This window comes from Euprymna scolopes, chromosome 42 (assembly GCF_053919585.1).
Source record: "Euprymna scolopes isolate OS-2025 chromosome 42, ASM5391958v1, whole genome shotgun sequence".
NCBI classification, from domain to species: Eukaryota; Metazoa; Mollusca; class Cephalopoda; order Sepiida; family Sepiolidae; genus Euprymna; species Euprymna scolopes.
The window spans coordinates 64,760,458-64,783,349 of record NC_136523.1 but is presented as its reverse complement, the minus strand read 5'-3'; the positions used below and the strand labels follow the sequence as shown (position 1 = coordinate 64,783,349).

At 34.5% G+C, this 22,892-nt stretch overlaps 2 protein-coding genes across 4 annotated transcripts in view; one reads left to right on the top strand and one right to left on the bottom strand.

The window, feature by feature from the left end:
• Positions 1–10,555, top strand: part of LOC145267120 (uncharacterized) — a 162,261-nt gene extending 151,706 nt beyond the window's left edge. The window contains exon 8 of the mRNA XM_080123152.1: positions 9,861–10,555. Coding sequence (XP_079979278.1) covers positions 9,861–9,899 — 39 coding nt within the window. The 3' untranslated portion in view covers positions 9,900–10,555. The remainder of the gene's footprint in view (positions 1–9,860) is intronic.
• An 8,382-nt stretch (positions 10,556–18,937) lies between these two features.
• The window catches only part of LOC145267118 (uncharacterized), a 250,945-nt gene continuing 246,990 nt past the window's right edge, over positions 18,938–22,892 (bottom strand). For all 3 annotated transcript variants that reach the window (XM_080123148.1, XM_080123149.1, XM_080123150.1), the window contains one exon: positions 18,938–19,271. In XM_080123148.1, coding sequence (XP_079979274.1) covers positions 19,269–19,271 — 3 coding nt within the window. In that variant the 3' untranslated portion in view covers positions 18,938–19,268. The remainder of the gene's footprint in view (positions 19,272–22,892) is intronic.

Here is a 22,892-nt window from a genome sequence, read left to right as displayed (position 1 = left end):
TGTGTCGTTTATGGAAATACGTGTTTGCTAAAGAATGTTGTGTCGCTTATGCAAATACGTGTTTGGTAAAGAATGTTTGCCATTTATAACAAGTATACGTGTTTGGTAAAGAATGTTGTGTCATTTATGCAAATACGTGTTTGCTAAAGAATGTTGTGTCGTTTATGCAAATACGTGTTTGCTAAAGAATGTTGTGTCGTTTATGGAAATACGTGTTTGGTAAAGAATGTTTGCCATTTATAACAAGTATACGTGTTTGGTAAAGAATGTTGTGTCATTTATGCAAATACGTGTTTGTTAAAGAATGTTTTGTCAGTTATGCAAATACGTGTTTGGTAAAGAATGTTGTGTCATTTATGCAAATACATGTTTGATAAAGAATGTTGTGTCGTTTATGCAAATACGTGTTTGGTAAAGAATATTGTTTCGTTTATGAAAATACGTGTTTGATAAATAATGTTTTGTCATTTATAACAAGTATACGTGTTTGGTAAAGAATGTTGTGTCATTTATGCAAATACATGTTTGGTAAAGAATGTTGTGTAATTTATAACAAATATACGTGTTTGGTAAAGAATGTTGTGTCATTTGTGCATATACGAGTTTTGTAAAGAATGTTGTGTCATTTATAACAAGTATACGTGTTTGGTAAAGAATGTTGTGTAATTATAACAAGTATACGTGTTTGGTAAAGAATGTTGTGTCATTTATGTAAATACGAGTTTGGTAAAGACTGTTGTGTTATTTATGCAAATACGTGTTTGGTAAAGAATGTTGTATCGTTTATGCAAATACGTGTTTGGTAAAGAATGTTGTGTCATTTATGCAAATACATGTTTGGTAAAAGATGTTGTGTCATTTATGCAAATATATGTTTGGTAAAAAATCTTGTCTCATTTATGCAAATACATGTTTGGTAAAAAATGTTGTGTCATTTATGCAAATACGTGTTTGGTAAAGAATGTTGTGTCGTTTATGCAAATACGTGTTTGGTAAAGAATGTTGTGTCATTTATAACAGGTACCCGTGTTTGGTAAAGAATGTTGTGTCATTTATGAAAATACATGTTTGGTAAAGAATGTTGTGTCATTTATAACAAGTATACGTGTTTGGTAAAGAATGTTGTGTTATTCATGCAAATACCTGTTTTGTAAAGAATGTGGTGTCATTTATAACAATTATACATGTTTGGTAAAGAATGTTGTGTCATTTATGCAAATAAGAGTTTGGTAAAGAATGTTGTGTCGTTTATGCAAATACGTGTTTGGTAAAGAATGTTGTGTCATTTATAACAAGTATACGTGTTTGGTAAAGAATGTTGTGTCATTTATAACAAGTATACGTGTTTGGTAAATAATGTTGTGTCATTTATAATAAGTATACGTGTATGGTAAAGATGCAAATACGTGTTTGCGAAAGAATGTTGTGTCATTTATGCAAATACATGTTTTGTAAAGAATGTTGTGTCATTTATGCAAATACATGTTTTGTAAAGAATGTTGTGTCGTTTATAACAAGTATAAGTGTTTGGTAAAGAATGTTGTGTCGTTTATGCAAATACGTGTTTGGTAAAGAATGTTGTGTCATTTATAACAAGTATATGTGTTTGGTAAAGAATGTTGTGTCATTAATGTAAATACGAGTTTGGTAAAGAATGTTGTGTCATTTATGCAAATACGTGTTTGGTAAAGAATGTTGTGTTATTCATAACAAGTATACGTGTTTGGTAAAGAATGTTGTGTCATTTATGTAAATACGAGTTTGGTAAAGAATGTTGTGTCATTTATGAAAATACGTGTTTGGTAAAGAATGTTGTATCGTTTATGCAAATACGTGTTTGGTAAAGAATGTTGTGTCATTTATAACAAGTATACGTGTTTGTTACAGAATGTTGTGTCATTTATGCAAATACATGTTTTGTAAAGTATGTTGTGTCGTTTATGCAAATACGTGTTTGGTAAAGAATGTTGTGTCATTTATGCAAATACGTGTTTGGTAAAGAATGTTGTGTCGTTTATGCAAATACAAGTTTGGTTAAGAATGTTGTGTCATTTATGCAAATGCCTGTTTGGTAAATAATGTTGTGTCATTTATAATAAGTATACGTGTTTGGTAAAGAATGTTGTTTCATTTATGCAAATACATGTTTGGTAAAGGATGTTGTGTCATTTATATCAAGTATACATGTTTGGTAAAGAATGTTGTGTCGTTTATGCAAATACGTGTTTGGTAAAGAATGTTGTGTCGCTTATGCAAATACGTGTTTGGTAAAGAATGTTGTGTCGTTTATGCTAATACGTGTTTGGTAAAGAATGGTGTGTCGTTTATGCAAATACGTGTTTGGTAAAGAATGTTGTGTCATTTCTTTTTTTTTTTACATTTTCACACCAAACAAGGCAAATTGCCACTTTGATGCAGGGGGCTACTATTAGGGGCAACTACTACTGGGGTACTATGTAGGTATTGGGGCAGCAATATGACGGTTCACGTTACACTTGAACATCTGCACGTCAGTACGGTTTGGGAAGCAGGGACCTGGAATGGAATTCCAGAGTCTAGCGGTTCTGGGGAAGAAACTATTGGAGTAAAATATCTTTTACATCTAGGGATCTCTACCATGTTGGGGTGGGATTTAGCAGCCTGTCGGGTTTGTCGAGGGTGCTCACGTCGTGGGGGCACAAGTGATTGCAGTTCGTCAGAGCATTCACCACTAAAATACCTGTAGAAAAGGCAGAGGGATTTAATATTTCGTCGATGGGACAGAGGCTGAAGCTTAGATGCCAGTTCAGGGCCTATCAGGTTTGCGACTCTCTTTTGAACCTTGTCAAGGAGCGAGAGACAAGTAGCAGATGCACCAGCCCAGATGTGACAGCAATACTCCATACATGGGCGAATTGTGACCTTATAGAGGTACAGGATACTTTCGGGTGATAGTAGTTTTCTAGCACGGTAGAGAGAGCCCACCTTTCTTGCAGCGGCTCTGGCAATGCCTTCAATGTAATTGTTCCAACTCATGTTTCCTGTGAACGTTAGGCCAAGGAGTTTGAAAGATGTACTCTCAGATAAAGAGTCGTTGGCCATTGCTCTAGGTGGTAGAGAGGGTTTCTTGTAATTATTGAATGAAACTAGTTTAGTCTTGGCGGCATTGAACGCGACCAACCACTTTTGTCCCCATTCCACCACAGATTGGAGATCTTCCTCTAGTGTTTCTGCCATTTCTTTAGAAATGTGTTCATTCGTCTTCCTGTCGTGCCTGCCATAGAGTGTAATGTCATCAGCATATATACCCATCTCAGAGGCAATTTTGTTGGGGAGGTCATTTATGAATATCACGAGCAATAAAGGTCCAAGGATAGAACCCTGGGGCGCCCCGCATTTATATCATATTGTGTAGATGTACGACCGTCGAGGACAACCTGGATTTTTCTCTTATCTAAGAAGGATTTAATTATGTTAAGTATTCTACCAGTGATACCGTATGATCTAATTTTCTCGAGGAGACCCTCATGCCATACCCTGTCAAAAGCCTTAGATATATCTAGAGCTACTGCTATGCCCTCCCCCGCTTTGTCCAGTGAATGGTATATACGTTCAGAGATCAGAGTTAGGATGTCTGCTGTGGAATGGGCTTGTCTAAATCCATATTGTTTGTCAGTCAGAAGTTTAGCATCTGTAAGATGATGGACTAGAGCATGGTTAATTAAGGTCTCAAATATTTTGGCAAAAAGTGGGAGGAGGCTAATGAGGCGATAATTTGATGGGTCAGTCCTTTCGCCAGAATTCTTGAATACTGGTACAACAGAATCAGTTTTCCAGCAGTCCGGAAAGCAAGCTTCATTAAGGCATTTGTTGTAGAGTTTGAGAGAACTGGAGCTACTTCGGCTGAGCACTTTTTTAATAGCACAGCTGGGATAAGATCGGGTCCACATGCTTTTGACGTGTCAAGGTTTTTTATGATAGTATGCACCTGAGCAGGGGTGGTTTTCAGATCGTCTAGCGTGGCGTCTGTCCGCATAGGAAAGTCAGGTAGGGGGTGGTTGGAAGGATCCAGTGTGGAGTGTGGAGTTTGAAGCAAACCGACTGGCAAGCATGTTTGCCTTGTCGGTTCCTGAGGAGACAACGTCGTGATTGTTGGTTATTTATGCAAATACGTGTTTGGTAAAGAATGTTGTGTCATTTATGCAAATACGTGTTTGGTAAAAAAATGCTGTGTCATTTATGCAAATACGTGTTTGGTAAAAATGTTTTGTCATTTATGCAAATACGTGTTTGGTAAAAATGTTGCGTCATTTATGCAAATACGGTTTGGTAAAAAATGTTGTGTCATTTATGCAAATACGTGTTTGGTAAAGAATGTTGTGTCATTTATAACACGTATACGTGTTTGGTAAAGAATGTTGTGTCATTTATGCAAATACGTGTTTGGTAAAGAATGGTGTGTTATTCATAACAGGTATACGTGTTTGGTAAAGAATGTTGTGTAATTTATGTAAATACGAGTTTGGTAAAGAATGGTGTGTCATTTATGCAAATACGTGTTTGGTAAAGAATGTTGTATCGTTTATGAAAATACGTGTTTGGTAAAGAATGTTGTGTCATTTTTGCTAATGCATGTTTGGTAAAGAATGTTGTGTCATTTATGCAAATACGTGTTTGGTAAAGAATGTTGTGCCATTTATGCAAATACGTGTTTGGTAAAGAATGTTGTGTCATTTATAACAAGTATACGTGTTTGGTAAAGAATGTTGTGTCGTTTATGCAAATACGTGTTTGGTAAAGAATGTTGTGTCATTTATGCAAATACGTGTTTGGTAAAGAATTTTGTGTCATTTATGCAAATACGAGTTTGGTAAAGAATGTTGTGTCGTTTATACAAATACCTGTTTGGTAAATAATGTTGTGCCATTAATGCAAATACGTGGTTAGCAAAGAATGTTGTGTTATTTATTACAAGTATACGTGTTTGGTAAAGAATGTTGTGTCATTTATGCAACTACGTGTTTGGTAAAGAATGTTGTGTCATTTATGCAAATACATGTTTGGTAAAGAATGTTGTGTCGTTTATGCAAATACGTGTTTGGTAAAGAATGCTGTGTCATTTATAACAAGTATACGTGTTTGGTAAAGAATGTTGTGTAATTTATGCAAATATGTGTTTGGTAAAGAATGTTGTGTCATTTATAACAAGTATACGTGTTTGGTAAAAAATGATGTGTCATTTATGCAAATACATGTTTGGTAAAGAATGTTGCGTTATTCATAACAAGTATACGTGTTTGGTAAAGAATGTTGTGTCATGCATGCAAATACGTGTTTGGTAAAGAATGTTGTGTCGTTTATGCAAATACGTGTTTGGTAAAGAATGTGGTGTCATTTATAACAAATATACGTGTTTGGTAAAGAATGTTGTGTCATTTATGCAAATACGTGTTTGGTAAAGAATGTTTTGTCATTTATGCAAATACGTGTTTTGTAAAGAATGTTGTGTTATTTATGCAAATACGAGTTTGGTAAAGAATGTTGTGTTATTTATGCAAATACCTGTTTGGTAAAGAATGTTGTGTCATTTATAACAAGTATACGTGTTTGGTAAAGAATGTTCTGTCATTTATGCAAATACATGTTTGGTAAAGGATGTTGTGTCATTTATAACAAGTATACATGTTTGGTAAAGAATGTTGTGTCGTTTATGCAAATACGTGTTTGGTAAAGAATGTTGTGTCATTTATGCAAATACGTGTTTGGTAAAGAATGTTGTGTCATTTATGCAAATACGTGTTTGGTAAAGAATGTTGTGTCGCTTATGCAAATACGTGTTTGGTAAAGAATGTTGTGTCGTTTATGCAAATACGAGTTTGGTAAAGAATGTTGTCTCATTTATGCAAATACGTGTTTGGTGAAGAATGTTGTGTCGTTTATGCAAATACGTGTTTGGTAAAGAATGTTTTGTCATTTCTTTTTTTTTTTTTTTTTTTTACATTTTCACCCCAAACAAGGCAAATTGCCACTTTGATGCAGGGGGCTACTATTAGGGGCAACTACTACTGGGATACTATGTAGGTATTGGGGCAGCAATATGACGGTTCACGTTACACTTGAACATCTGCACGTCAGTACTGTTGGGGAAGCAGGGACCTGGAATGGAATTCCAGAGTCTAGCGGTTCTGGGGAAGAAACTATTGGAGTAAAATATCTTTTACATCTAGGGATCTCTACCGTGTTGGGGTGGGATTTAGCAGCCTGTTGGGTTTGTCGAGGGTGCTCACGTCGTGGGGGCACAAGTGATTGCAGTTCGTCAGAGCATTCACCACTAAAATACCTGTAGAAAAGGCAGAGGGATTTAATATTTCGTCGATGGGACAGAGGCTGAAGCTTAGATGCCAGTTCAGGGCCTATCAGGTTTGCGACTCTCTTTTGAACCTTGTCAAGGAGCGAGAGACAAGTAGCAGATGCACCAGCCCAGATGTGACAGCAATACTCCATACATGGGCGAATGGTGGCCTTATAGAGGTACAGGATACTTTCGGGTGATAGTAGTTTTCTAGCACGGTAGAGAGAGCCCACCTTTCTTGCAGCGGCTCTGGCAATGCCTTCAATGTAATTGTTCCAACTCATGTTTCCTGTGAACGTTAGGCCAAGGAGTTTGAAAGATGTACTCTCAGATAAAGAGTCGTTGGCCATTGCTCTAGGTGGTAGAGAGGGTTTCTTGTAATTATTGAATGAAACTAGTTTAGTCTTGGCGGCATTGAACGCGACCAACCACTTTTGTCCCCATTCCACCACAGATTGGAGATCTTCCTCTAGTGTTTCTGCCATTTCTTTAGAAATGTGTTCATTCGTCTTCCTGTCGTGCCTGCCATAGAGTGTAATGTCATCAGCATATATACCCATCTCAGAGGCAATTTTGTTGGGGAGGTCATTTATGAATATCACGAGCAATAAAGGTCCAAGGATAGAACCCTGGGGCACCCCCGCATTTATATCATATTGTGTAGATGTACGACCGTCGAGGACAACCTGGATTTTTCTCTTATCTAAGAAGGATTTAATTATGTTAAGTATTCTACCAGTGATACCGTATGATCTAATTTTCTCGAGGAGACCCTCATGCCATACCCTGTCAAAAGCCTTAGATATATCTAGAGCTACTGCTATGCCCTCCCCCGCTTTGTCCAGTGAATGGTATATACGTTCAGAGATCAGAGTTAGGATGTCTGCTGTGGAATGGGCTTGTCTAAATCCATATTGTTTGTCAGTCAGAAGTTTAGCATCTGTAAGATGATGGACTAGAGCATGGTTAATTAAGGTCTCAAATATTTTGGCAAAAAGTGGGAGGAGGCTAATGAGGCGATAATTTGATGGGTCAGTCCTTTCGCCAGAATTCTTGAATACTGGTACAACAGAATCAGTTTTCCAACAGTCCGGAAAGCAAGCTTCATTGAGGCATTTGTTGTAGAGTTTGGAGAGAACTGGAGCTACTTCGGCTGAGCACTTTTTTAATAGCACAGCTGGGATAAGATCAGGTCCACATGCTTTTGAAGTGTCAAGGTTTTTTATGATAGTATGCACCTGAGCAGGGGTGGTTTTCAGATCGTCTAGCGTGGCGTCTGTCCGCATAGGAAAGTCAGGTAGGGGGTGGTTGGAAGGATCCAGTGTGGAGTGTGGAGTTTGAGGCAAACCGACTGGCAAGCATGTTTGCCTTGTCGGTTCCTGAGGAGACAACGTCGTGATTGTTGGTTATTTATGCAAATACGTGTTTGGTAAAGAATGTTGTGTCATTTATGCAAATATGTGTTTGGTAAAGAATGTTGTGTCATTTATGCAAATACGTGTTTGGTAAAGAATGTTGTGTCATTTATGCCAATACGTGTTTGGTAAAAATGTTTTGTCATTTATGCAAATACGTGGTTGGTAAAAAATGTTGTGTCATGTATGCAAATACGGTTTTGTAAAAATGTTGTGTCATTTATGCAAATACGTGTTTTGTAAAAATGTTGTGTCATTTATGCAAATACGGTTTGGTAAAAAATGTTGTGTCATTTATGCAAATACGTGTTTGGTAAAGAATGTTGTGTCATTTATGCAAATACAGGTTTGGTAAAGAATGTTTGGTCATAAGGCTTAGAATTATGTAGGTCAACATGTTCATAGTGTGAATATGTAATAGATGTATATGAGTATCTGACAGCGTGGCATTGTGTATGTGTGTGCATTGATTTGCATGAGTCGATATGAGTAATTGAGTTCTTTCCATCTTGCCTCCTCCAACCCAAATGCATGGGGTAGCGGGGTTGAGCAATGTTCTTGGATTCTTCCGTGCATGATAGCTGGTGTTGTCCGTATCTCTTTCTAGCTTTTAATTTCGTGTCGGCTTATTATTTTCATTTGCATATCATTTTTACATCAAATCTGGTAAATCCAATTGACTAAAAAAAAAGAAAAAATAGGATAGTTTTTGTCAGTATAATTTATGCCGGTAATGAAATTTCCTTGCCCATAGCCCAATCCAAAATGCTCCTTTTGGGGGGAAATCTGACCCTATTTTGCTCTTGTATCTGTTTTGATTGTACACTTCAAATTTTCTGTTCTCGGTCAATGAAGTAGAATTTTTATTTTTGTCCCAATTTTTCATGTTGGATTTTAAGTCATTAAACATTAAAACCGAACTTTGTCTAACTTTACTCTTATGGGAACGAACATGCAGCCAATCTTTGCAATAATTTTGCAATAAATTCTAATTTTTTAATAGTTTAAACAAAAATTTGTTTGTTAATACTTTTTATTATCGTTTATTAATTTCCTATTTTTTATATTATTAACTAGCTATTTTAATGAGCCGTTTTTAAACGTTAACTAGTGTTTTTTATTATTTTTTTCAATTATATTTTAATCTTTTTAATGTAATAATTTCTAATTTTTTAATAGTTTTAACAAAATTTTGTTTGTTAATATTATTTTTTATTATCCTTTATTAATTTTCTATTTATTATATTATCGTCTATTACCTAGTTATTTTAATTAGCCGTTTTTAAACATTAACTATATTTTTTTAATTTACTTTTTCAATTATATTTTTTACTTATCTTTTTTAATTATATTTTTACTTAGCTTTTATTAATCAACTTTTACCATTTATATTTTTTAATTAACTTTTATTAATTAGCTTTTTTAATAGGAAAAAAAATTATTTAAAAAAGAAACTTTATAAATTGATTCACGAAAGTAAGGGATGTCGTTTCTAAATTTAATTTTAAGATACCTCTGACATGGCAAAGTTTTATTTACAATACAAGATATTACTTTGAAATCACCAAAATGGCACCATCTGATATAGATCTGATAGAAATGTAAAAATAATGTAGTTTTCCAGATGAGGCTCGCGTTAAGATTAGAGTAGTGGGAAATTCATTTTGAAGTTAACTGTTATGATTACGTAACAGGATATGACGCCATGAGAGGAAGTAGTTGACTGAGAAGTGAAATCAATTTTGCTTTAAGAGGTAGGTGGTGACAGAAGACAAAATTAGCAGCCATACTCCTCAGGTTTTGGAGCAGGAGTATTGCAGCTGTAAATTTGCTGCTGCTGTAGTAGTAGTAGTAGTAGTAGTAGTAGTAGTAGTAGTAATAATAAAATAGGAAAGGGGGGAAAGAATCTAAGAGATGGAATATCAACAGAGCAATTTTGACAAAATAGAATTCCAGACAAAACACTGGTCAGAGGTGTTTGTGACAGTCTGGGATTGAGGCCACCTTAACTACGCTACAAAACCAATTGATTGATATTGTTAATACTGTCTTATTCGTTTATTATTATATTAGGTTTAAATATCTAATTTCTGATTTAATTTTTTTTCTTTCAGAGCAATATATTATCATGTTTTGGTGGAGTTTGTCCTTGAGTCGGTGGATTAGATGAAGGAGCCGAGCAGCAGACCATTTTTTTTTTTTAAAAACATTGCAAAAAAAAAAAAAAACTATAAATAATCTTGCTTTATCATCTGTTAAAAATCTGTAGTGTGAATATATTTAGAGATATTAAGTTAGAAATAATAAACGTGCATTTCATATTTATTGCTGTGGATGATAATGTTAGTTTAGATAATGTCATTAAAGAAATTAACCGATTTGAAAAGAGTGAAAAATGAGACGAGTATAGGATTCGAACCCTAACCACCTAATCCGAGCATCATTTTAGATTGGTTGTACTAATGGGCCAGTACGTCTACAGAAATTTGAAATTGCACAAATAACTTATCTTCTAAGTTCAACAATAAAGTTTTGTTTACGTTTTTACCAGTAATGTAACCATATTTTTTTTTGCATCAGCAATGAAATACGATAAACATGTTGGTTAATAGTGAAGTTTATTTCTAACAAAATGTTGTGCATTATACTGTTTTTTTTTGTTTTTTGTTTTTTGTTTTTTTTGTGACGCTAATGTAACACAAACGATTGATTTATTCTACTTTAATAATATTTATTTTTTTTATTAAAATATGTATGAATTAATCTTGCTGTTGCATAGGGGTGTTATTATTAAAACGTACCACTTGTGCGCCTATGTTACGGGAGTTTTTATTTAGTGTTCTTGTTTGTGAGAGTCTTAGTGAGAGATTATAGACAGTCTTAAAAGTGTTCATATGTCTTAAAATGTTCATGTTGTAAAAGATGGAGACATTGGTAAGATATAGAGACAGAGTACATATATATAGAGAGAAAAACAGTTCTATATATATATATATATATATATATAATAGGTACATGTTACTACAAGAGAACCAATTCAATGAGAGGAGATTTATGAATATCTTGATAGATAGACCGAGAGATAGTGCGTTTGACATTTACGTTTTGATAGTTGTGCATATAATATAAACACGTTACCTTTCTCGTTGTAATGATGAACACAGAAGACGCAGATACACAAAAATGGTGACGTGCTTTATTTCATGACTGGTCCATGATTTCGCTTGAGGAATTCAAAGTTTCTTTACGTGGTTATTTCTAAAACCCTCTCACTTCTAGAGGGTGTCTTGATTCTAACGGAGAATCGGTCTGAAACTCTCTGCTTCTCTCCGACTCTTTTTCCAGACTCCCAGCCTGCATCTAAAAACTCTACCTATATTAACTCGTCATGTCATTGCATGATTAAACATGTGCTCATCAAGCACGTTAGTTGACATGCGTTACGTTGCCAAACTTGACATGACCCCGAGTTCAGTAACCTATTTTTCCAATAACATTTTTACAAAATATGTTTACAATTTCAATTGACGATTAAATTCCTTATCAGAAACAAATTTCATTTTTGCATTCCTTTTCCATATACAGATATGTTTACAATTGCAATTCCTTATTTCAATAACATTCTGTATTTATTTTAACTTATGATTGGAATTTTCAATTCCAAATCTAGCTTCGCAAGTTCGAATCCTTGACTATCCTATTTCATATGTACATTTAACTAATTCCCTTTTTTTTACTTACATGAAAAGGGGGGGCAGCCCTTTTATCATGTAACATTGTCCTATAAGTTAAACGTTTTCATGACATTTACAGCTAATAAAAGCAATTATAAAAAATTGCATTTAAAATCAAATTAAACTAATATTGTTTATTTAAATATCATAAAATGTTTGAAGATTACGATTTTATTAACAAAAACAATACTTAAAAATGTAACCAGACGGTGGACCAGGCAACGCCGAATGGCCTTGCTTGCTGGGTTAGGAAGCAGTCAGCATCTGGGTGGTTCTTTTGACACAAATTGAGGGGATTTCACATTGTTGGACGTAATAGTGATGATGATGATGATGATGATGATGATGATGATGATGAAAAGAAGAAATCTGTTTTAACAGATAATCAAAATGACTTCCCCTCATCACCAAGCTGGATAGCTGAAGGATGTAAGTTGAAATCATAAAATGCTTTCAGGGTGTGAAGATTGGCACTTAAATTTTATTTGAGAGGACCACCAGAAAATCAAATCAGGTAGATAAATTGTCAAGTGGATTCGAATTATTGGATTGACTGTGAAATCACTTTGGAAAGAAGGCCAACTATGATGACCGGTTTACTTATCCTACCTTATACAGATGGCCTTTGGAAAACCGTCCCACAAGTGAAAAAAAAAAATAGCTAAAGGCTTAACGTGAGTGAAGGTGAAAGCACTAGGGCCCTCCCACTTTAGTTATGACTCGCAGTTCAGCTCGGGTCCTATGTACTGTTCATAACTTTCCCTACATGTGAATACATTTTATGTAAGATTTCAAATGTTTAGACCAAAATTTGTCTGAGTAATTTGGTAGAGACTGCAAAGGTCACTTTTTTAAAACTTTGACTCCAATTTTGACCCCTTAACATTTATTATTTTGATCTCAAATCAAAATACAAAATTTTACCCATGTCCAAGTTACCTACATCTAAAATTTCAAGTCTTTACACCCAAAATTGGTGGAGGAATTTGGTAGAATCTGCAAAGGTCAACTCTTTCAACTTTGACCTTTTGGCAGCCAAATTTTCGGCCCAAAACTGACTAAAATGCTTGCCGCATATCTGAATACCCGTTATGTAAAATTTCAAATTTTCAACCAAAACCGATTAAAAAGCTTGCCCTATCTCTGAATACCCTTTATGTAAAATTTCAAATGTTTAGACCAGAAATTGGAGACCACAGACGTCAAATTTTTTCAAACTTTGACTCCAATTTTTACCCCTTAACATTTATTTTTTTTAGCTCAAATCAAATTAAAATGTTCGATCCATGTCCAAATAACCTACATTTAAAATTTCAAGTGTTTTGACCCAAAATCGTTGAACTTTGACCTTTTGACAGCCAAATTTCTGGCTGAAAACCGAGTAAAAAGATTTTCCCAAATCTCAATACTCTCTATGTCAAATCACGATTATCTAGACCGAAAATTGACAGAGTTATTTGGTATGGAAATGTACACAGACACACGCACACAGACATTTTCACTTTTATAGATATATATAGATAAGAGGTATGGATTGAGAGAAAAGAAGAAAGGGAAAAAGTCCCTTCAAGCTTGAGAAGTACAATTCTTTTTTTAGATTGGTTTATGAAGAATAGTGGAATAAAATTCTGTTGATCGGGGGTGGGGGTGGGGGTAAACCTATCTGGTTCTGACTATAATGAAAGGCAACAATAACCTCGAGGACACCTCTGCCCGACCGCTGGGAAACCCAGACTTTTGAGAAAAAACACATTTCACTTGAGTCTCACTTTGCTCCAAACCACTGAGTTCACACTGTAAAGAGACAGGCCCTTCAGACTTAGGGTTGATCGCCCCGACTTTATTAACAAAAGCCAACAGTCCCCGAGTATTTGTATCTGGAGTCAGAAATGGTCAGAATTTGTAACTACCCCTGAATAAGTATCTTGTTTTTGTTATACAACAAGCCAATAGTGTTGCTGTAGGAAACTAAAATTTAGTTTAGAAAGCTAAAATTTAAATATTGTAAAATTAAATATCGAGAAATTGTGGTAAAGAAAAAAGAATTTTAAATACCGAATGAGTATAACTCCATCATCATAATATATATATATATATATATATATATATATATATATATATATATATATATATATATGGAGTCCGGTATTTAAAATTCTTTTTTCTTTACCACAATGTTAAATTGAAAGGAAAGTGAACGGAGAGTCTTGCGTGATGTAACCTGTAGTGTTGTTTTTGAAATGCCGGAAGAATGCGTGACGCGATTTGAATATCAAGGTACTTCCCCCCGCCCCCGTATTAGAAGCGTTGACTGGATTTGAATTTTAAGATGAAAAACGTATAAAATACGTTTTGAAGCCAACTATAAGGCAAAAATAAACAAAAAAATACTACAGCTAAAGCACGCGGACTCTATTCACTTCTTCAATTTAACACCATAGTGAAGAAAAACAAAAAAAGATTTTTAAATACCGACAAAGTTATACAACTTCGAAATATATATATATATATATATATATATCCACACGCAATTATATTTTAACAATATATATGCCGCTCCCCATTTGGGCGTACCAATTTGGTTAAAGGGAAAATTATTCCCAACTCGCATTTAGGTAAAAATGCACTTTTGTACATTTTTACTTAATTGTTTAATTGAATTCATTCAAAAAGTATCGCAAAACAAATAACACACACACACACATAAAATTTAAACAAGTAATACCTAATTTTTGCGTTGTAATTGGCTCCAAAACGTATTTTATATGCATTTCATTTTAAAATTCAAATTCAGTCAACACGGAAAAAAGTACCCTGATAAACCTTGATATATATATATATATATATATAATTTAGTTTTCTATTATTTATACCAAGGATAAATTTATAAATATTTATTGATTTGAATCTATTTAAAATTCATAGAACATAACGATTTTAGGTTAAAAATGGCGCTGGTAAAAATAACACAAATGGATGAGACAAGTGAAAAGAAAAAACATAAAAATCTTACAATGAGTTTATTAAAATCTTGGATTTTCATAAAGGAAAATCATTAAAAAAATTGTCAAATTGAAAATTATATCTACATTAGATTCTAAAGATTCTTTGCTAAATCCCCATATTCTTTGCTAAATCCCCACAAGTAAATTCTACCTTTTAGGCGATTTTTGAATCAAAATCGAGAATTCAAAATAGAATTGGAAAAAATATTAGAATAATCCCATCGCATATATATGAATAACAATACACACACACTATATATGATTCCTGAAATTCATACTTGAGTCATTTCATCGACTGAAATGTGTAAAAGTTAATGTGTATTTTTAGTTGCCCTTACACACGTTGATAAAAATATGATGGTGTCAAAATTCCAGTTTTCTTAGCATTTATCTGAAATTCTTTGGGTCATCATAAATAGCAGCAGAATAAAACCCAATTTGGATAAGGTGGTAGTGATCTCATCGAAGCTTGAACCTAGCACAATGAGTCAAAGGTTCCATCAGTGTTATAGCAGCATTTGTTGGGTGAGAGGCAGTATAGGTACAGAGACATTGAAATAATTTTTGTTTTTCTGATTTAAACTAATTAGACTTCTGTCACTCAATTAGCTCTTAATATCCTAGATATAATTTTTACTATTTAAATTTAACATAAAATGATCATCCATTTTCGAACCAATAACTTTAGATGTCTATCTTGTAAAGTGTAATTGTTTCATTGTTCTGATGGATTCTTGTGTGGAGTTTAAGACCACAAACTGAAACATATTTTTTTCACATAAATCTGACGTTGAGACTTTTTGATTTTGAATGATCTTCAAAATGTACTTAAAGGTGAACTATATCTAAAAGATTCGGGGACTATGAATTACTGATGTTCCATTGTTTTTATCGGAAAAATAAGGCAAGATGAATCATGCTCATTGAGACCCAGATGGCTGACTGCCAGTCTTGTTTTATTCACGTTGGGCGAGATTTTTACATAAAACACGTTAGACAACAGGAAACAACTCCCACCGATGAAGGATGACTGAACAAAAATCTCCCCTTTTTATTTAATAGTCTTCAATGTTCAATATTCAATGTTCTTTTTATTGATGCATTCTTTAAGTAATTTATTTAATTATGTGATTTTTTTATCTACATATTTTTTTTATTTTAAATCTCGGTTGATAGATGGTCAAATAATGTCCAGATCGAGTTGCTATATAATCTTGAAAAGTCAGGGTTAGACATGTTGTACTCATGATCTCCTTCCTTGCTGAATGATTCTCTTTATGAGACTCCTATTTCGTTGGGTGGGTTAGGTACAATGTGTTATTTATTGCCTTAGATAATTATCATTTCATAGGAATGTAGTGTAGATGCTGTTTAAACAACAAAAACTTCCTGTATGAAAGGTTGAAGCTCTTGACTGATTCTGGTGTACAATTTTTGAGTGATGGTAGCTCTTCAGCTCTGTGTGATGGGCAATGCATGAGTCTTTGAAAATAAAATAAGATAGTATTGAACACGTTTGGAGCCAAATAATTGCAACACACAAAATTTTTTTTATAAAATAAACGAGTGTTTATTTTTTAGAATTTCCGTTTCTGACATGGCTCATGAAATGTAGGTGGAGTGGATTTTTGTATCATCTTGTCATTGTAATAGCACTGCTCCCAGCCCGTTAGATGAAGCATCGGCAGAAATCACAGTTTCATGTGATGGTTTATACAAACATAGCACAGGTGCTGAGCACAATGCTTGATGGAGCTGAATGTTTCCTGTTGTGCATTGTCCCAAACGAATGCATATTCTTGGCTTAAAAAGTCCCTTGGTGACTTATTCATGTCTGCCAGGTTTGGGATGAATTTTCCCAATATCTAAGAGCAGATAACTTTCTGTCATGTTCGTTGGTGTTGAGATTTGGAAACCCCAGTAAGCTTTTCTGGATTTGGTTGAAAACCGTCAGCACCGAGTATGTGCCCAAGAAATTTCACTAATGATTTGGAGCATTCTTCCAGGTTGAGCATAATGTCAGCAGCCTGGATTTTTTTTCTTTAGTGTACTTTTAGTCGGGCATCGTGTTCTTGATTTTTGCCATAGATTAGCACGTCAGCTTGCATGCATATCACTTCCATTTCATTCTCTAGTACTTGTTACATGCACCTCGGATAGATTTCACTGGCTAATCAAATACCAAATGGGAGACAGTCGAATTGGTACTGTCCGAATGGGCTAATGAAGGTCGTCAGTGCATAGCATATAGCTTAGACACTGAAGAATATCAAAGCATATTAAATAAAGAGGGGGGGGGTATGTTAGCAGACATTCTGATAATACATATATTATAACAAAACATGGTGTCAGAATAAGGGATTTATGAACGAATGTGGACAATACATAGGGAAGGAGTTAAAGTGTTGATCCCAAAAGCCATGTAAAAAGAAATCTATATATCTATAAAAGTGAGAATGTGTGTGTGTGTGCGCGTGTGTGTGCGTGTGTGTGTGTGTGAGGACAATTCTCAACCTATATACTCAATGAATTTTTGATCTACAGACTTGAAATTTGGTATATAGGATATTCAGACATGTGGAAAACTTTAAACCATTTTCATCTGGACAATAGGGCTGCTAAAGGGTCAAAAGTGAAAAATTGGTACTTGGGGGTCATCAGATTTTTACCTGTTTGTCACCTGTTTCACGATTGTGCATGCACGAATTGTTCATGTGACAGCTTCCTTATGTTAAGAATAAGTAGGCTTGAAAACACTTTTTAAACAACGTGGCAAGATGGCCTAATGGTTATCATATTTGACTCACTGTCTTTAGGTTTTGGTTTCGATATCTCAGCTCGAGTATTTTTTTGTTTTTACTTACAAGAAATGAACTGTTTACAAAAACATAATACTCGCATGTACATGTCTCAGTTTCTTTCCAGTTTTTTTTTTACTTAATTTTTTAAAAGGAATTTAACGTTATGGTTAATACCGAGCAATGGTACATCTGCTAGTATTAAATAAAAGAATTACACAAATGAACTCCAGTATGACAAGTCATTTGAGCCCAGCAGAACCCTTTACATTCAACTCAAGTTATGGGAAAGATGGATTCAACAGTTCAGCCATTACAGGACTGTTTAGACACTTCGAGATATTGCATGGGTGATAAAGCAGAAGACATTTTTGGCACATTTAAGCTTTCGTCCAAACAATGTGAAAACTTTGGCATAGTTATATCACAGTTCAATGACCATTTTAAAGGTGACACAAACATAGTATTTTAATCGGCCAGGTTCAACCAGAGATGTCAAAAGGTGAATCGATTCTTTTATTATGGATCTTCACGTACTGGCTAAAAACTGCAATTTTAAGGATCTGCAAGAAAACTAATTAGTGACAGAATTGTAGTCGGGTGCACACATCATAATATGTCATTGAGTCTGCAAATCATTCCAGACCTCACCTTAGACAAGGCCATCAGACACGCATAGCAGTGTGAAACAATTAAATCACAACGTCTCCTGCGATCACCAGAACACATCAGCTCAAAGGAATTTTGGTGTTGACTCTATTAATCACAACAGAAATCGAAGACAAGGTTAGAGCAAATACAAGACCCAGACGTGAATCTCACCACGAGAATCAACAGAAGAATGGGCATAACAAGATCCCCCATCAAAGACGTGTATGCACCACCATTTTAGTCACTTGCCAATTGTGATAAGCCACTATGTCCAGTATTACCACACAAGACTACATGAAGTTAAGCATAACTCAGATGACAGTGAAAGCGACCAGAGTGCATACTTTGGTGTTCTGATGATATTAGAAATCAGCCTGAGCAAACCTTGGCGAACTAACATCACCATTAATGGACTACAACTACAATTTAAGTTGGATTCGGCGGCAAATGTTACCACAATCCTTGAACACATCTATAAATTAAAGAGCCGCTGTTAGGTAAACGAGCCATCAAATCTCTTAAGCTTATAACCATCCACCCAAGCTTACATACCATCAGGAATAAAACACAATCATTTGAGCCGAAAAAGTAAATGCCAGACCTATTCACAAGCCTAAAGAATACAACATACTGCTACATGCAGATGCGAATTCACAGCACTATGTGTACTACTACTCTTGATAAAGAAAACACAGGCAGAACTCTAAAGAATGGGAAAGCTGGGGGTCATAAGCCAGATTGACAAACCCACTCAATGGTGTTATCTCATGATGCGAGTACTAAAAGCAAACAAGAAGGTTAGAATATGTGTAGATTTCACAAAGCTCAACAAGTGTATAAAACGTAAACTATGGTTGACCCCCTTTTGGCTCAGTTAAGGGAAGTGAGAATCATGAGCCACTGGATGTGAACAACAGATATTAGTAGATTCCACTTTAATCAGAATTTCATTTCTGACACCATGTTTTGTTATATTTTTTCAGGAAAATAAGACAAGACGAAGTATGCTTGTTAAGACCAGGATGCCTGACTTGTTTTATTCACATTGGGCGAAAGTTTACATTTTTAAAGGGAGGCAACTCCTACTGGTGCAAAATGTCTGCTAATATAGCAACCACCAATCTCTGTGATACATTAAGACATTAAAACCTGGTGGTGATGTGAATATAATCAGATTGTCTGCTTGAACCTTTTCAAGGAAAGACACCCAGAGTGTTTTCATTGTTAAGAAGCTTTTTGAATCGTGTGTGATCAATTGAGGTAACACAAGTTGAAATTGAAACTGCCAAAACGAATTTTGCAAGTTGGTGATGGAATACGAAATAAAAAATCATTCACTGAAAAAATAAAACAAATGTAATAAATGTTTATATAAGAAGAAATATATACATGCATATCACGAGAGTCAGTTTTGTCTCGTTCAAGGCAAATCAAGCACATAACACTCACACCAATTTTTTTGAGTAAAATATGCAAATACACACACACATCTGTGAACATAAGTTATAAATCATCATCACAACCATCAACTGAAAAGTTAAATGAAAGAAAAATGTATGATTTTTAAATTGCATTTCTTTTTTCCTGTTTTGCTATTACCTTTTAGCCTTGAAGCCACAAGGACGATAACAAGATAAGCACTATAAGAAGAACAAGAGAATTTATAATAAAAACTAAATTACACAAAACTCCTTTTGAATCTAATAACATTAATCCTCGTTTTTTTTCTATAAGATCGAATACTACAGATGCATCTGTACATCTGGTTGTTGAAAACTGTCCGATATGCCGATGGCAAATGCTTCAGAAATATTGTGTCATACTCTATTGCGTTCCTGATTTTCTCCAGCAAGGTTTTGAAGAAATTAAGAGGGTTTATTGTTCTGTATAGTCCATTTATTGCCTCTGATTGATGCTATTCTGACTCTGTTGAGCAAAGATGCCCGTTTCTGAATGCTGTAAGGCAGCTGAATGGGTCAACGCACACGGAAGCATCATTCTCCATAAGGGTTCAGTTCAACCTGTTCAGCTGCCATTGTGCAAATCAGAAAGTGTTCTGTCAATATGGCTGCCATAAGTCAGATACAAACATGCATAAATTTATAGAAGTTTGAATCCTTGTAAGAGTGAAATAGTCGCAGTCAAGGGAAGATATACTAACATGACTAGAAAATGCAGTGAATTGAAGAAATTAACAGATTGGGGCTCTATGATAGCAAGCAGGAAGGGTTAATGAGATAAATATGCAATTTATACAGCTGGCTGTGAATACAGCTTGAGGAATTTTAAAAATTAAATATAAACAAAATAAGATTTTGAAAGTTAAAGTGATTTTACCAACAATAATAAATTTCCCACTATGGACAAAAAGAAATCACACTAAATCGTGTCCATAATATCATAAGAAAAACATAGACAACTCCAAAGCTGCTGATCTTATTTCTGCTATACTATATATAGCCCCTATTCTGTCAACACTCTACAACATAGTTGCTGAATCTTGCTTTCTTAATAGTTGGAAAATTGCCTCTTGGTCTTTTTTCCTCATCAAATCTTCCTTAAGGTTCGTATATAAGGTCCATTGCTTTTTCTGCTTCTCGTAAAATCAGTTCTATCTCTTGCTCTAAATACTTTTTCACACCCAAAGCTATTCTCTATCTCTATAAATCTAATATCAAACAATTTATGGAGTATTTGAACTGATGAATCTCTATCCCACTTGAAGGTTCTTGATAAATTTCAGAAATGCATCTGTAATTTGATTGGTCCCACCCTTTCTTCTTCATTGCAACCTCTCTTTTACAGGTGTGATGTTGCTAGTCTCAGTCTTTTTTATATATACTATTATGGCATGTATTCTTCAGAATTGTCTGATTTATTCCCCATTTTCTTTTGTTCCAGCTCATTTGACTCCTCGGTCTTATAATTTTCATCAATTCATTGATAACTCATTGCAATAGAGTTTCCTATTCCAGTAGCATCTTCCAAGAACTGCAATCTTCCTGATAACTGTTTTCCTCCTACATACAGCCTTGGTCTTTTCAAGGCTAAAGTCATGAGGTATTTCTGTCTTTGTGATAATCATCATTCGTTCTTGTTAGTTCCTTACATCAAGTGGCTTCATATCTTGTCTGGAACGTTTTCCATAAAAACAAACAAAAGAACATAGCAGTTTATGGCTGTTCAGATAAAATCAAAGTAGAATGATTAGTGGTTGTGCCCCAACGATTTGTTCATTACATTTTAGTAGAAAAATAAACAGTCTTCAAGAAATTTAAAAAATTGGAGGGGGGGGGATATTAATTGCAGATATTTATATTATAACTATGGCAAAAAGCTAAAAAGAGCATCCTTGAACATTAAATGGTTCGATTAGGAAATGATTTCCCATTTTGTCAATCGAAATAGCAGCAGTAAATAATTTATATTTTCTGAAAACATTATTTCCTTCTGAGGACGAAATCTTCATTGCAGCTTTTACAGACCCATCAGTCAAGACAAACTGATAGAAGAAGGTATGTTCACCTTTTGGACTGATGTACCTTTACAGAAAATGTCCTTGTAAAGAACTGTATCGACTCTTAACAAAAGCTCAAATCAGCAGTTTCTTTCAACCAATAATAACGCAAGAAATATTTCCTCCTGAATATTGTGCATACTGTAAAATCCCAAATCCCTTCTATTTCTTTCTAATTTTTTTTACACAGACAACACATATGCATAAATCACAATCCAACTTTTTTAGGTCAGAAAGGCTTTAAGCAAATAGTATACACATGATTAGATACATTCACAAACACACAGTGACAGTATTCACCAAATGTGCATACACACAAGTTCCAAGATGCACACATACTTTCCTACTAACAAAAAAGGCACACTAATATACACACACATCTTCATTTACATACACGGCGACAGCCAAAATGAATATGTTGTACTCAATTTCTCCTTCCAGACAAAAATTTTGCACCAGGAATTCTCATTCATTGCCATTTAAACATTGCATTAAGAAACTTTGAAATATTTCTCTCACCTGATGTTTCTTTCATCAAGCCACTTTTAGAGGATGATATCTATGCGTCTGCTCCATATTTAATACATGATATTCAATATTTGGCTACTCAAAAGATGCAGGGACTAAGTGATCTACCTTATGAATGTTTACTCAAGAAGTTCAACTTTTTTCTATTTTGAGTGCAGACGATTATGCAATGATCTTATTCTGGCCTTCAATCTCGTCATTATGATATACCTCAGTCACTCCTGCATCAGAAAGAAATCTATGCAGACACCATGAGAAACTATTTTGCTGCTGATTTCGATTGTACCGGAGGAGGGCTAATTCATCTCTCTAATCAAGAGATCTTTTGAAATAATTTGAGATGGAATTCAACTGTTGATGAGACAACTGCAGTGCATTGATAGGGGACAGTGGTTCAAATCTTCACATCATCTTAACACCAACTGACCTGTTTACATAGATTCAACACTTACGTACAAAAGTTAAGTGATCATTCATAAATTACTTTAAGAATACCCGTCCCAGGATGAGTAAAATTCCTCAAACAGTTTTGTACAACTTTTATGGTTCAATGACAGATTAAATATATAATGAGACTAAACTTTATATCTAGAATCTTGATCTCCTCTTATGTTGGCCAGTTTTAATCTTCCATTGAGGTCTTTAAGACTTGTGTTATGCATACATTGTATCATTTTTATATCATTTCTCTCCATGCAACGCACGTCCTCATCATTCACTGACCCGGTTTCACTTCTATACACTGCACACAAACTAGTGTTGGAACGATTAATTAGAATCGAGAATTTAAAAAATCGGATCTTTTTGGGGTATCGGAAAAATTGGAGCCTAATTTCTGATTTCAAAAATTACTTTATTATTTTTTTTTTTGTTAAAATTTAATTTTCTAAATGATAAAATGAAATTACTAGTA